The sequence below is a fragment of the Tursiops truncatus genome, chromosome 6, assembly GCF_011762595.2.
Source record: "Tursiops truncatus isolate mTurTru1 chromosome 6, mTurTru1.mat.Y, whole genome shotgun sequence".
Taxonomy (NCBI): domain Eukaryota; kingdom Metazoa; phylum Chordata; class Mammalia; order Artiodactyla; family Delphinidae; genus Tursiops; species Tursiops truncatus.
This window is the reverse complement of record NC_047039.1, coordinates 103,053,359-103,068,330: the sequence shown is the minus strand read 5'-3', so window position 1 is coordinate 103,068,330 and position 14,972 is coordinate 103,053,359. Positions and strand designations below refer to the sequence as shown.

The window sequence follows — 14,972 nt, the reverse complement described above, 5'->3', positions numbered from 1 at the left end:
AGGAAAAAACTGCAATGTCAAGTGTGACTAGGACGACGAGAGGGCCAGGGTGGGAGCCACTCTGGTGCTCAGGGGCGGCTGCCCCGAGGAGGGGGCTTCTGTGAAGAGGCCTGGAGACAAGTGGATTTGGCCTGAGGAGGAAACTAGGTGTGTCAAGCCCTTGAGGTGAGAGAAAGAGCTCGGCACGTGGGAGGGGCTGCGGCCTTCACGGGGGCTGGAGCAGAGTGAGGACTGAGGACGACGAGGCGGGGGGTGGGGCCAGATGGCCCAGGGTGCGTGGCCACCCTGAGGTGCTCCTGCGGACGCGGGGGTGGCCACGTGAGCTCGGGGTCCTCAACAGTCCTTGCTCAGAAGCCACCTGAGGACTGGAAGCAGGCGGCAGCCCCAGGGCAGGGGCAGCCCCAGGGCAGGGGCAGCTGGGCGTGGACGTGGGTCTGGGGTGCAGCCTTGCCAGCCACCGAGGCCACCACCATCCAGGTCTGATGTGTCCTGGATGAGACCCCCAGACCTGGCCATCGAGGACCTCAGCTCAGAGGAAGCCCAGTTCACGCCCTGATCTTGGGAGGGAGGGGCAGTGTTGGCCAGGGTCCTTCTGAAAATGAACCTGAAGCCCGGGATAGCAGGTGGGGCAGAGCTGGTGGGATAGCAGGTGGGGCAGAGCTGGTGGGATAGCAGGTGGGGCAGAGCTGGTGGGATAGCAGGTGGGGCAGAGCTGGCATCTGCAGAGCAGGCTGCAGGGAGCCAGGCACTAGGCGGAGCCTGGAACGGCTGCCCCAGCCCTGCCCACTCTTTATTTTTGGAGGGTGAGGTGGGTAAGGTCCCTGCTGCCGTGTCACACGGGCCTGCACGGAGGTCCCAGCTGCTCCCGTGACTGGCTCTGAGACACTTGTCAAGTAAGTAGCTTAGCTTTCCTATGGGCAAAACGGGGATGGTCTCAGTGCCCACCTCCCAGGGCTCAAGGGAAGATTCAGTGACGTAGAGCAAGTCAGTCACGTAGTTCGCGCAGCACCTGGCATGTGAGAGGTGCTCACAAACGTCACTTGTCGCTGTGACTCAGACACGGGTCTGCTCTCAGGAGCTCACAGCCTCTCCAGGGGAGGCTGCCCCGCCAGGAATGAGGCTGAGATCAGGGCAGAAGAGGAGATGAGGGTGCACCCTTCTGACTTAGTGGATGCAGACAAAGAGGACGTGCAGGCAGGGTGGGCTTTCTGGAGGTGGCAGACTTGAAGCTCAGCCTTGAAGGACTGATGGGATTTCCACAGGCAGACACTGCTGGACGCATCCCATGAGACCTGAACTGTGATCTCTGGGGGCCGGTGTGGGCGAGAGGATTTGTTTGAGCCCCCAGCCAAGCCCCTCTCCCCTCTGACCCTCCCGAGCCAACCCCTCCCCAACAGGAGGAAGAGAGAAGGCTTGCCAGGCACAGGGGGCCGCGCGGGGCGGTGCTTGGGGGGCACAGTGCGCCGTGTCCGTGGACATCAAGACAGGGGCGGGTGGTGCAGAGCTGACTGGGAGGCGCCCCAGGTCGCCCCTGTCTGTAGGAGTCGGTGGGGAGGGGCTTCTCCCCTCTGCCCTCAGCCTTCCCCCAGCCCTGGCCCCCCCTCCCCTCCCTCCTGGCTCTTTCAGATCCTCCCTGGCCTGGAGCTGAAGAGGGCTCCGGCAAGTCTCTATTCTTGGGCCTTAACTCTGCTTCTGGGGTCTCAGAATCTAATAACAGTGAGTGAAAGCACATAGGTTACTCACTCAGTGAATGGTTATCTTGGTTGTGGCCTCTTGGTAAGAATGCTACCTGGATTATCTGGGTTAATCCTCAACTATTTTCTCAGTCCCATTTTACAGGCAGAAAACTGAGGCTAGAAGATGCGTCTGTCCCCCACCCCTCGGCGTCCCTTTGGAGGCCGGCAGCCAGTGTTGAAGTCCCCCCACCTCCTCCAGACTCCTCAGCCACACCTGCCTTCCCCTCTCCTCCCATCCTGTCTCCCACGGGCTTTCCCAGCCCACCAGCGCACACCCCCGTGGCCCCTGGGGTCCCCTCTCTCACCCCCACCACCAAAGGGCTCCACTGGGGGAAGAAACACAGACCAGGAAAAGTTGAAGGCAGGGACAATACTTGGCGACCCCGACGTGCAGGCCTAACGTTGTCGTGACGTAAGTGGAGATTTAGCCTGGGAGACTTCTCGGCTGGCCCTCGTGACAACCCACACTTAACCCGTCCCAGACCGACTCGCTGTTGTCCCCCAAGCCCGATTCCGTTTCTGGCCCATCTTAGTGAATGACGCCTCCATCCCTGAGTCGGGCAGCCTGGGGACAGCCTGGGAATCACCCCAATTTGCTTTCTCACTCGCCTCCCCAGTTTCCTTACAGACATCTCTAGGTCCGCCCCCTTCTCTCTGTCCCCACGGTTCCAAACTATGCCAACACTCGGAACAGTGCCTGGTATGTAGTAGGTGTTCAGTGAAAATTCCCTGAATGAGTGAACAGGTTGGGGTCTTGCCAGCTGCCCGCAGACTCTCTCCCTCGAATCCATTCTCCACTCAGCAGCCAAAGTGACGCGTGGGCCACGTCAGCCCAACCCCATCCTGCTCTGGTTCCAAACCCTCAGTGTCCTCCACCCGCCACTGAGTGCAGGATGGTGTTCACTCCCGCCTCCTGGCTCACAAGACCCTGAACAGCTGGCCACGTCCACCTCCCCAGCGCCCTCTCCCCACACTGTGCTGTATATGGAGATGTTCCAGCCGTCACATGGTGTGCGTAGGCAGCCGACAGCGCCAGGCTGTTCCGTGCTTTTATCCTGGCACATGCCGAGCCCTCTGGCCGGAAGTCGTCCCAGACGCCACCCTATCTGCCTGGTGAACTACCTGCTTCAGAAGCTGGACCCAGCAATCCCACTACTGGACACATACCCTGAGAAAACCATAATTCAAACAGAGTCATGTACCACAATGTTCATTGCAGCTCTATTTACAATAGCCAGGACATGGAAGCAACCTAAGTGTCCATCATCGGATGAATGGATAAAGAAGATGTGGCACATATATACAATGGAATATTACTCAGCCATAAAAAGAAATGAAATTGAGTTATTTGTAGTGAGGTGGATGGACCTAGAGTCTGTCACACAGAGTGAAGTAAGTCAGAAAGAGAAAAACAAATACCATATGCTAACACATATATACGGAATCTAAAAAAAAAAAAAATGGTCATGAAGAACCTAGGGGCAAGATGGGAATAAAGACGCAGACCTACTAGAGAATGGACTTGAGGACACGGGGAAGGGGACGGGTAAGCTGGGACAAAGTGAGAGAGTGGTAGTGTATATATGGACATATATACACTACCAAATGTAAAATAGATAGCTAGCGGGAAGCAGTCGCATAGCACAGGGAGATCAGCTCGGTGCTTTGTGACCACCTAGAGGGGTGGGATAGGGAGGGAGACACAAGAGGGAAGAGATATGGGGATACATGTATATGTAAAACTGATCCACTTTGTTATAAAGCAGAAACTAACACACGCTTGTAAAGCAATTACACTACAATAAAAATGTTAAATAAATAAAGTTCATCCTGGCGAAAAGGCTCAACGTGACCACCTTGCATGCCTCCCTTGTACAGCGCTTCAAACTCTGCTGTTACATGTGGATGCGCCTGGCCCCTCAACGCACGGGCTGCATCCCCAGGACCTTGTTTTCTTCATCTGTGTGTGGAAGGAAGGAGTGAAGGAAGTTTCTCAGTGTCAGTGAAACCTGAGGCACAAAGGCAGCCAAGTCCAGGTACCTGAGCAGGCATCCTGTACATTGACCTTGACCACGAGAAGGTCACTCTTCCAGCTATTTGCTGATACATGATAAATGACCCTAAAGCAAAATTGCTTAAAATAATGGCCATTTATTGTTTTTCCTGGTCTGAGGGTTGACCGGGCTCTGCAAAGAAGATCTTCTGCCCCGTGCAGTGTAGCTGAGGTCACTCGGTGGCTGCATTCAGCTGGGAGCGCAGCTGGCGCTGGGGCTTCTCATCCTTGGCGGCCTCTCCATGTGGCCTCTCATCTCTCTACAGGGCATCTTGACAGCATGGCTCTGGCTTCCATCGAGGACCACTCCAGGGTGACCAGTCCTAGTGTGTAAGACCCTCTTAGGGGTCACATCACCCTTTCTAACATTTCATTGGCCAGAGCAGGTCATATGTCCATTACTTGGGCTGCTTCATCGGGGTCATCGATGTAACTGTCCACCACGGTCACGCTTCCTTTTGTAGAAATGGCCCTGAGTACAACTGAGAACAATCTCTACCTGTCAGTTCAAGGCAAGCTGAGTTAGTCGAAGACAGTTTGAAGTGGCTTCTGATCCTCTTGCTTTGAATCTAAGGCTTGGCCAGAGTTGGGGCCTGTCCCATTCACCTAGGCTTGGTTTGCAGGTGAGGCCGTCAGGGAGACACCCAGGCCCAACCTCCGTGTGGAGCATCTCCCTTACCCTTGGGAGCCTGGGTCTTTGAGAACAGCCCCCTCCCATGGGATACCTGTCACTAAAGCCAGTAGAAAATGGAATGATACTCTTTGTTCACTACCAGGATGGAGAACAGAAGGGGGTTCCCCTCAATGGAGGGCTTTGCTGCTTGGAGAGGGCAGGTGAGAAGAATCTTCCCCCTGCTTCTCCACTCCCCATCTGCCCCTTCCTCATTTCACTTTCTCTTTCCCCATTTCTGATTCAGGGACTTAGGCTAAATGACCTTTAAGATCCCTTCCAGCATCCCATGTTTATTCTTCCATCATCACCATCCTTTTGGCATCAGGTTATTCTTTATTTATTGAGTGCCTAGCATGTACCTGGGCACTTTATCTGCCCTCACTTGAAGCCCCTGGAGGCCACTGAGCTACCTGAGTTTCACACACTGTCCTTTAAAGTGTGGTTCTGGGACCAGGGGCTCATCATCCTGGTCCCTATCTGAGGTGGTTCTCATGAGACAGTTCACTAAACATTTCCAGCTGTCCTCCCTTATCACATGGGAGGGCCGCCTGTCTTCTCTGACTCTGATGTTATGCTTACTCTGGTCAATGTGTACGAGCAGAACTGTCACGCATCACTTTCAAGTGAAGCTTTAAAAGCCAGTGTGTTAAGTCACCATGTCCCCTTTCTTCCCACCCATCGTGGTCATAGAAGCACATGGTAGAATGGAGCTTCTGACAGACTATGACCTTGAGTGACTACTATGTCCAGAGCCCCTGCCCTGGATATGTGGTGAGTGAGAAATAGACTTTTCTGTTAAGTCACTGAGATTTGGGGAATGTTTGTTACTGCAGCATAACATAGCCTATGCTGACTGATACCTACACTCAGGTTCAACACAAGAGACCACAGGGCTGCTGCAATCACTTGTCTAGCTCTCATAACCAGCCTTTTTGGAAAACGGCAAAACATCTTTCAAGCTCTTTCAACATCCATTTGATAAATTCCATGGAAGTCAATATGGGTCTTGGTGGTTAATTGGTTATGGAGGGGTGGGGGAAATGGAGGAGCCAGGCTCCAAAAACAGAAGGAAATCCCCTCCCTTAATTCACCCCTAAACCAGCCAGGAGAAGGATTTCTTCTCACATTAGGCCATTTGGGAACATCAGGGATTTATTTTTCCCCTTCCTCTCTCCCACACTCCTTCCTTCCTCCCTCCCACACTCCTTCCTTCTTCCCTCCCTCCATCACTCCCTTCCTTCTTCCCTTCCTTCCTTCCTTCCTTCTTTCCTTCCTTCCCTCCTTCCCTCCCTCCCTCCATTCTTTCTTATTTACTTTCTTTCTTTCTTTTCTTTCATCTTTTTTAAAACATTCCTTTCCAAAGTTGGGTTAAGGTGGAATTCTTGGTAGTGTTTTTTTTTTTTTTTCCTAGTAGAACTCCAGTGATACACTTCAACAGGCCCCGCTTCCTGACTGGGGTGAGGCATCTGGATTGCATACAGATGATTGCTTTATAAAATATTTTAAAACCCTGACGGCTCTCCAAAAGAGAAGCCTGTTGTTAGAAGAGTGCAATGGCTTTCAATTTCTCTTGACCTTTAAGGAAAAGTAATTTGAAATGTGGTGTTTATTTTCTGCCTGCACCGAGCACTTGAAGAATGCAAGATGGCATCATGGTGTCAGTTATGTTATTTCCAGCTTAGAGCTGCACAAACCTGGCCGTTATTCTATTACCTGCAGATAGAATCTCCTCTTCTCCAGGGGGCTGACATGAGAGTCCAGCAAGGGAAGCAGGAAGTCCATTCTCTAGGTTTCACGCTGATGGCACAGATGCATGGTGCATGGAGCCGGGACCCCAAGACTCAGCATTTCCACACCATCTTCTTCACCAATTTATTAAAATGTCATACTTTTTATGAGCATCCTGGCCAACCTCCTCACTTGGCATGGGGCAAATGGAAGCCCAGAGGGCACAAGGCCAGGCCAGGGCCTCTCAGTGGGTTAGGACCTACCAGGAGGTGACAGCATGATAGAATGGCGGAATGCAAAGAACTCGGGCTTAGTGCTGGATGCGCTGAACTTTGGACTTCAGCTCTGTCACTTACTCACTATGTGACTGTTGTCTCAGCTTCAGTTCCCTCACCTCTAAAATGGGAACCGTAATGATCATCAACACTCATAGACCACTACGTGCAGGAACTCTATTTCAACTCAGTTTTTACAACTGCACTCTGAGATAGGTCCTATTTTCACCCCACTTTTTTTTTTTTTTTTTTTTTTTTTTTTGCGGTATGCGGGCCTCTCACTGTTGTGGCCTCTCCCGTTGCGGAGCACAGTCTTCGGACGCGCAGGCTCAGCGGCCATGGCTCACGGGCCCAGCCGCTCCACGGCATGTGGGATCTTCCCGGACCGGGGCACGAACCCATGTCCCCTGCATCGGCAGGCGGACTCTCAACACCTGCGCCACCAGGGAAGCCCCTATTTTCACCCCACTTTTCAGATGAGGAAACTAGAGGCCAGAGGAATTATAAGACTTGCCTGAGGTCACAAAGAAGAACACAAACTCCAACCCAGCCATGTGGGGAAGATTGTACTTTTCTCCCTGGAGAGTTGCTTGGGAGAATTAAAATGCTAGAATAGCAACAGGGCTTGACATACAGGTGTGCTCAGTGAAGAATGGCTATTATTGTCATTCAAAAAGATACCACCTATTTGAGAAACAGTTGACCCAGAACTGCACATGAAGCCTTTTGCTCACTCATTAAGAATGATCACTCCAGGGACTCCAGTGCTCCCAGGAGCTCTATCACACCTTGTCTAAGGAGAGGAGATTTTGGATCTGAGCCTTAAGAATAAACAGCTCACTTAGCAGGCGGGGCCAGTGAGAGGATGCACCAGGCAGAGCGAGCAACATTGGCAAAAGCCTACGAGGTGCAAAAGTGTGTGTGGTTGAAGTAGAGCGGGGTGGGAGCTGCTGGGTGTTATTCAGATGCTTGTTGCCGGGGGACCTCCCCTGCCCCTCCTCCTCCTTCAGCCTCTTCAAAAACCGGACCTCACGCGCCACCTGGTGGCGTCCTCTGATGCTAACAGGGCAGAACCTACCAACGGGAGTAAAAGCTGCCCACAACCCTGTCCCCTGTCCCTTCCTGTCCCTTTCCCCGGAAATGGACTTGCTATAAAAGTGACAGAACAACAATCAAGAAACATTTTTAATTTAAAAATTACATTTTTCCAGTTATCAAAACAATGCATGGTCATTGTAGAAAATTGGGAAAATACAGAAAAGTTTAAAGGAAAATAGTCTCTCTCAATTCCATCACCCAGAGTAACCACTATTAATATACTGGCATATTTGAACCCAGAGATTTTCTCTGCATGTAATTTTCATGTAATCCACATATGCTGAGAATTAGTGTGTACATATATTTAGGTATAAATACCTATACATATATATGGACTCAGTTATGTTTAAACATACGTGGCTTATTTCTGTGAACAAAGGGCTTGGTGTGAGGGGTAGTGTGGGTGTTGGGAGCTGGGTGCTAGTGTCAGATCACCCCGAGTCTGAATCCTGTCTTTGCCTTTACAAACTGTGCGACTCCAGCAAGTGACCTCTCTTCTCTGAGCGGCGATTTCCTTCACCATCTGTAAAGTGTGGCGAATAACGGGATTTATCCCAGGGCCGCTGAGAAGCTTAAATGACACAACGTATGCAAAATGCTTAGTACAGTGCCTGGGACAGAGAGGTTTCTGACTGATATTAGGTTACCACGGAAAGCTTAGTCTGCCTTTCTGATCGTAGCAGAAACCTCTAGAAATGGGATGAATTTCTGGGTCCAAAGGTAGGAAGAGCCTCCAGGTCGATACAGTTTGCCAAAACCAAGAGGGAAAATTTCAACCAAGATCGCATGTCTCCAGCACCACAGCTGTTCTCATTTGTCTCTATCTTCTTCCAGGTCCTGTTTATGCAGAACAGTCTTTAAGCGTTGTGATTACGATGCTTGCACCAGTTCGCTAATGTTATATCACCAGGATACTGTTTATCCTAAGCGGCTAAAGCTGTCATTGACATTTGCTATAATTTGCATATGTATTTTCTTATTATTGAATATCTGAGTTTAATTTTTAATTCGTTCATTCATTCATTCATTCGCTTGCTCATTTATTCATTCGTTTGTTTATTCATCATTAGCAAATTCATTCATTCAAGAAATGGTTATTGAATGCCTACTGTCTACCAGGCACTGACTGGGTGTTGGGATATGGTCAACTAGAACAGGACACTCCTTACTTTTGGCACTTGGACTCTGGTGAGACAGACCGTTATAAGTAAACAAACAAGTAAAACTCTGACTATAAGCTGTGGTGAGTGTGTGAAGGAAAAGGAGAGACCTACTTCTTTATACATTTGTGTATTTTGGGAGGTGGTCCTGGTCCCTGATTCTCACCTGCTCTTTGCTCCGCAACAGCCGTAACTAAGCTCCCCTGTGAGGAGTCCCATGTGGGGTTGGATTTTCCACCAGCACACGTTAGAATTTCCTAAGAAGTCAGAGGTCAGCACAGCATTCGAAGACCTGACAGGGAGCTCCAATGGGCCTCGCCTCCTGCTCACCCTTCCTCTAAGGCTTGTGTTTCCACCGGTCTAGTCTGCTAGAAAAGCCTATGATTATCCCCCCTTTTTTACAGGACTAATAAATTTTATTTTTTTCTTCCAGTTTTACTGAGATATAATTTACATAAGCCGTGTATAAGTTTAAGGTGTGTACAACGTAATGATCCGATTTACATACACCACAAAGTGTTGATCACAGTAAGTTTACTGAACGTCCATCACCCTATATAGGTACAAAATTAAAGAAATAGAAAAAAATTTTTTTCTTGTGATGAGAACTCAGGATTTACCCTCTTAACAACTTTCATATATAACATACAGCGGTGTTAATTATATGTGTCACGTTCAACGTTACATCCGTAGTACTTATTTATCTTATAACTGGAAGTTTGTTATCTTTTGACTGCCTTCATCCAATTTCCCCTCCGCCAAACCCTTTACCTTTCCCCTCGTCCCACCTCTGGTAACCACGAATCTGTCCTCTTTTTCTATGAATTTGTTTGTTTGTTTTTGAAATATAATTGAATTACAACACTATGTTAGTTCCTGGTACACAACTTAGTGGTTTGATATTTCTATACATTTCAAGCTGATCACCATAATTTATCCCCTTCTTAAATTTACTTGTACTGTACCTTTTCCTCACCTCCCTCTCAGTACAGGGCTTCCTTCAGCCCTGGGAGCCTTTGAACCAATCAGCAAAGGTGCTCCTTTCTGGTGGACAAAGCCTCAATGCGTGAGGCTAGGCAGGCAGAGTACAAGTTGGATTTCAGCCCCTTTCAGGCCCCATGGGTCAACTGCATGACTGTACACGCTGCCGTGCCCACAGCCTCTGGAATGACCACCCCACCTACTTTCTTTCTTTTTTTTTTTAAAATAAATTTATTTATTTATTTTTGGCTGCGTCGGGTTTTTGTTGCTGCACGCAGGCTTTCTCTAGTTGTGGCGAGTGGGGGCTACTCTTCGTTGCGGTGCGCGGGCTTCTCATTGCGGTGGCTTCTCTTGTTGCGGAGCACTGGCTCTAGGCGCACGGGCTTCAGTAGCTGTGGAGCACAGGCTCCACAGTTGTGGCTCGCAGGCTCTAAAGAGCAGGCTCAGTAGCTGTGGCGCATGGGCTTAGTTGCTCCGCGGCATGTGCGATCTTCCCGGACCAGGGCTCAAACCCATGTCCCCTGCATTGGCAGGCAGATTCTTAACCACTGAGCCATCAGGGAAGTTCCCCCACCTACTTTCTATCTAGCTGATTCTTACTCCATCTTGAAGACTCAGTTTATATTCTATCTCTTATATGAAGTTTTATCTAGCTTTATAATTTACAGTAAATCCTCCATTCGTGGAACTCCTAATTTTTCTTCTTACTCTTTGCCTCATTTGACACTTAACTGCATACTGCCTTGTGATTCCTCTCGTTTTCCTCTCTTGTATCATTATTTCATCTGCAGAGTGTGGCAAAGTTCACCACTGTGGGCTGTCACAGCTACTGTCCTCAGTGTGGGGTGCTCTATCCTCCCACCCCCATTCCCCGAAAGAACAAATATGGTTCCCTAAGGTGATAAGGGAAAGCCCTCTCCTTGGGTTGGCTTTAAAAATACATGGCAACCCAAAAGAATGGAGAGCGGGGACTCAAATAGGTATTTGTGTGCTCATGTTCATAGCAGCATCATTCGCAATAGCCAACAGGTGGAAACAACCCAAATGTCCATTGTCAGATGAACTGATACAATGTGGTCCATTCACACCATGGAACGCTATTCTGCCCTACAAAGGAATGAAATTCTGATAATGCTACAACATGGATGAACCATGAAGGCATTAGGCTCAGTGAGTAAGCTAGACACAAAGGGACAAATATTGTATGATTCCACTTCTATGAGGTAATAATCCAATTCATATAGACAGAAAGGAGAACGGGTAGTTCACGGGCTGGGGGAGGGCGGACGGGAGTTAACAGTTTAATGGGTACAGTTTCAGTTTGAGAAGATGGAAAAGTTCAGGAGACGAATGGTGGTGATGGTTGCACAACAATGCGAATGTATTAACGCCATTGAAGGCTATACCTAAAAATGGTTAAAATGATACATTTTATGTTATGTGTATCTTACCATAATTTTTAAAATGACAATATGAAAAGGGTTGGTTAATGTCCTCAACCGCGAATCTGCAGGCTTCTCCACGGCCTCCCTATGCCATTGGGAGCTCCCTGAGAACAGGGAAACGTGTCTCCCCTCTCAGTCTGGGGCTCTCCCAGGACCAGAAAGGGATTTCCTCAAACGGGGAGCTAATCCTTGAGAGTTTGGACTTGTCATGTCCATCATCAGACTGCGGTGCCTTCTGATGGTGGAGCTGCCTAGAACGGGTGAGGCTGTGCCTCCTCCAACAGACCGGGAGTTATCCCAGTGAGTGTGTACGGGGTGGAGGAAGTGGGCTTCGTGTTTGAAATTGTTGCCTCTCCGGCCCAGCCCCTGGGCTCACGAGCCCCGCAAGCGCCTAACGGCTTTCTGCCCTCAAGCTCCAACCTCTCCCCTCCAACTTCCGCGGGCTCAGAACGCCAGCGGGTTGTCCGGCTGGGCGGGCAGAGGCCGCTTCCGCCCTCTTCCAAGATGGCCGCCTCCTCTGCGACAGGCACGGTCACGTGAGCACCCTCGCCTATGAGGTAGCCGGGGCTGGGTCGGCGATTGTCCCTTCCCGCGCCCCGTCCCGAGTCGGCGACTGCCCTTGTCAACCGGAGCCTGAGAAATCATGGCAACTGGCTCGGGCTGGGAGCGGGTGGCAGCTGCGGCAGCGGCGGCAGTTTGGTCGCGGGCCGGGGCGGCGGAGCGGCGGCGGCGGCGGCGGCAGCAGCACTGGCGCTGGCACCGGCCCTGAGCACCATGCTGCGAGGCAGACCCGAGAGAGAGCTGGCGGCCTGGTGGGAGGCGGAGGCCGTGGCCGCGGCCAAAGCGCATGCGGCGAAGGAACAGGTCCGCGTGGACCCGGGCGCAGCCGGGGAGCCGGAGCGCAAGGCGGGGGAGGAGCAGCCCAAGGAGCCGACCCCGGCGCAGCCCCGCGCGGCCGAGGAGGGCGACGCCCGCGCCCCACCGCGGCCGCCGTCCACGCTGCCCATGTACCAGGCGAAGCCGGTGTCGGCGCAGGGCCTCTACCCGCACGGGAAGTCCAGGAGCAAGAACCGTAGCTGCAAGCGGAGCTCGGACCGGTCCGAGGAGGACTGCTCTCCGCGGCCTGTCACCGTGGACAGCTCCAAGGCCAGGACCTCCCTGGACGCCCTGAAGATAAGCATTCGCCAGCTCAAGTGGAAGGAGGTGAGGCCCGGCCCGGCCGCGTGGGCACAGGGGGGTGGACTGGACGACCTCAGAGGAGACGGACGGCCCAGGCCAGGTCTGAGGGCCGAGCTCCTGCTGTGCGCCACGCTTGTCAGCCGCAAACTGCTCATCCTTCAAAGCCTAGCCCCCAAGTCACTTCCTCAAGACGGCTGTAGATCCCTCCAGGTCAAGTTAGCCACTCCCTCCTCTAGCGCCCCTGCAGCTCCGCTCCAGCTCCATGGTCTCCAGCCATCAGCGCTGGCCTTCCCACATGGTAGATATTTGTTTATATGTCTGCTCCCTCCACCAGTTTTTGAGTCCCCGGAGGCCTGGATCCTCTCTCTGTCTTTCACTTCTTCCTTAAGTTATATTTGTTTAGCATTTACTGGGTGACCCTTGGGGCGGTTGAACTGTTTGTACTTTGGAGGCAGGCAGACTAGGGTCTCAGCACCCTGCCACTTAGCTCTGTGACCTTGAGCAAGTTGCTTCACCTCTTCAGCCTATTTTCTCCTCTGTAAAGTGAGGCTAATAAAACCTATCTCATAGTTTTCTTAGTATTAGAAGACTCGCCGCTTATTGTAGTATAGCCCAAGTGTGCAATACATGGTAACTAACCTTACCACTACTCCTTTCTCTCTTCCACCATCACTATCACCATCACATCACCATTAGCATCATTGTCATCAGTGTAGGCACTGTGTTTTATGTTTCAAGGCTTGGCTTATAGCAGGTGTCAGGAAGTGGTGGGTGAAAGGGTGAATGAAGGAGTGGGTTATTTGTCCCTGAACTCATTTTAGACCCGGTGGGGGCTGGGATGAAGCACCAGTGACATCCAGAGATATCTGTTGCAGTTGGCGGAGTGGATAAAGCCATTTGACTTTATTTGCAGCACCTAAGGTTATTTAATGTGCTTTTGGGAGTGTCAGGATTGTGGTTTGGGGTAGTCGAATCTGGAGGCTTGGACCCAGATGGTCTACTGATGGTATAGGATCTGTAGCAGGCAACATGAGGACGCAGGTCCTTAGCCCTGGGTCTTAGTTATAGTAGAAGTTCAGGAATGGTTTAATGAAGTTGGAACATGCAGAGAGGTGGCCACAGAAAGGATTGATGAGGTCAGAGGGTTGATATCGCAACAGAAGGGGTCGTGTGGTTTGGAGGGCAGTCAAGAATCAGGCAGGGCAGACTTCCAAGTAGGGAGGTGTTAGCCATTGCGAAGTCTGATTCCAGGGGTCAGGGCCCCCCAGCCTTGGGGCTTGGGGTTCAGGGGAGGACTTTGATGCCTATGAAACCTGGAGAAAGTGAGGGAGGCTCCCAGTACTAGGTGTCTGGGTTTCGGGACAGGGTCCCAGGTCCAGACCAGGGATATGAGCACCAGAACAATATAAACCTGGAGAGCCTGTCAGTACTATAGTCTTAATGAAGGGAGGATCCAGGAACTGAGACCAGGCCACAGAATTAAAGAAGGCTGATTGGCCCAAGCCTGTGCTTAGCTTAGCCCTGGGGAGGAGAGAGACGCAAAACTGGCCAGATCTCAAGTGATGGAGCCACACGGACTCAGAAATCAGCAATCACACGTGCTGGGCCAACTTCATTCACTCATTCCGTAAGTGTCCATAGTGTCCACTGTGGATACTGGGCCCTGCGAATCAAAGATGCTTAAGATGTAACCCTTGCCTTCAAGGACCTCCAGGTTCAGTAGGAGGTAAGACACAAGTAAAGAAATCATTGCAGTAGTTACAGGGCCTTTGCTACTGCTTCTTGAAATGCTCTTTTCCCAGCTGTTGGCATGGCTTATTCTGTTACTTCAGATCGCTGATCAAATGTCACTTCCTTGAAGAGGCCTTCCCCCAATATCCCTCCACTCGTCTTTATTTTTTTTTTCATAGCACTGAACTCTAGTGACATTATATTTTGTATTGTTTATTGTCTGTTTCCCTCAGTAGAATGTAAGCTCCATGAGGGCAAGGGCCTTTATTTTATTTACTGCCATATCCTCAGGTGCTCGGCACATAGAGGTGTTGATTGGATGAACACCTTATGGAATGAGCGTTTCTCTCTCTTTGTAAAGGCATACATGCTATAGGAGATAGAGGGGGGCCATGTCAGGGCCAGGTGCTGGAGGAGAGAGCCCTGAGCTGAGTTCTGAGTGCTGAGAATGAGTTGGCATTATTTAGGGGTCGTCGACTTTGGCTCCCTGGCCGAGGGAGTGGGATGGACCAAGCAGAGGTGCATTTGGGGCTTCACAGGTAGTTCAGTAGGGCTGAGTCATAGAGTGGGGGGCAGAATGGTGAGAGAGGGGGCAGGAGGGGTGAGCAGGGGTCAGATCATGTGCTACACTGTGGAATGTGGATTTTTTTGGAAGCCTACATGAGCCACTACAGAATCTTAAGCGTCTTCTGTTTATCTGCTGTGCTACTTTGGCAAGTGAGTTAAATTCTTTAGGCCTCAGTTTGCCTGTCTGTCAAATGGGGTTGGTCGGTGGTTCCCAGTCTCCTTACCGCTGTAGCCACATAATGGTAATGTGAGTCTGTGTGTGGCCCTTGCACAGGTGAACCCGGTGGGGTGAGCAGTTTACAGGGCGCTACCTGTAACTGCCTCCTCCAGCCCCAGTCCTGCATGT

At 51.0% G+C, this 14,972-nt stretch overlaps 1 protein-coding gene across 6 annotated transcripts in view; it reads left to right on the top strand.

Annotated features, from left to right (window-relative positions):
* Positions 1-11,599: 11,599 nt before the first annotated feature.
* TTLL11 (tubulin tyrosine ligase like 11) overlaps positions 11,600-14,972 on the top strand; it is a 266,029-nt gene continuing 262,656 nt past the window's right edge. For 2 of the 6 annotated variants that reach the window (XM_073806536.1, XM_073806534.1), the window contains exon 1: positions 11,600-12,352. In XM_073806536.1, the coding sequence (XP_073662637.1) occupies positions 11,924-12,352 (429 nt within the window). In that variant the 5' untranslated portion in view covers positions 11,600-11,923. The remainder of the gene's footprint in view (positions 12,353-14,972) is intronic. The other 4 variants (XM_073806535.1, XM_033858543.2, XM_073806537.1 and 1 more) reach the window with 4 other exon arrangements.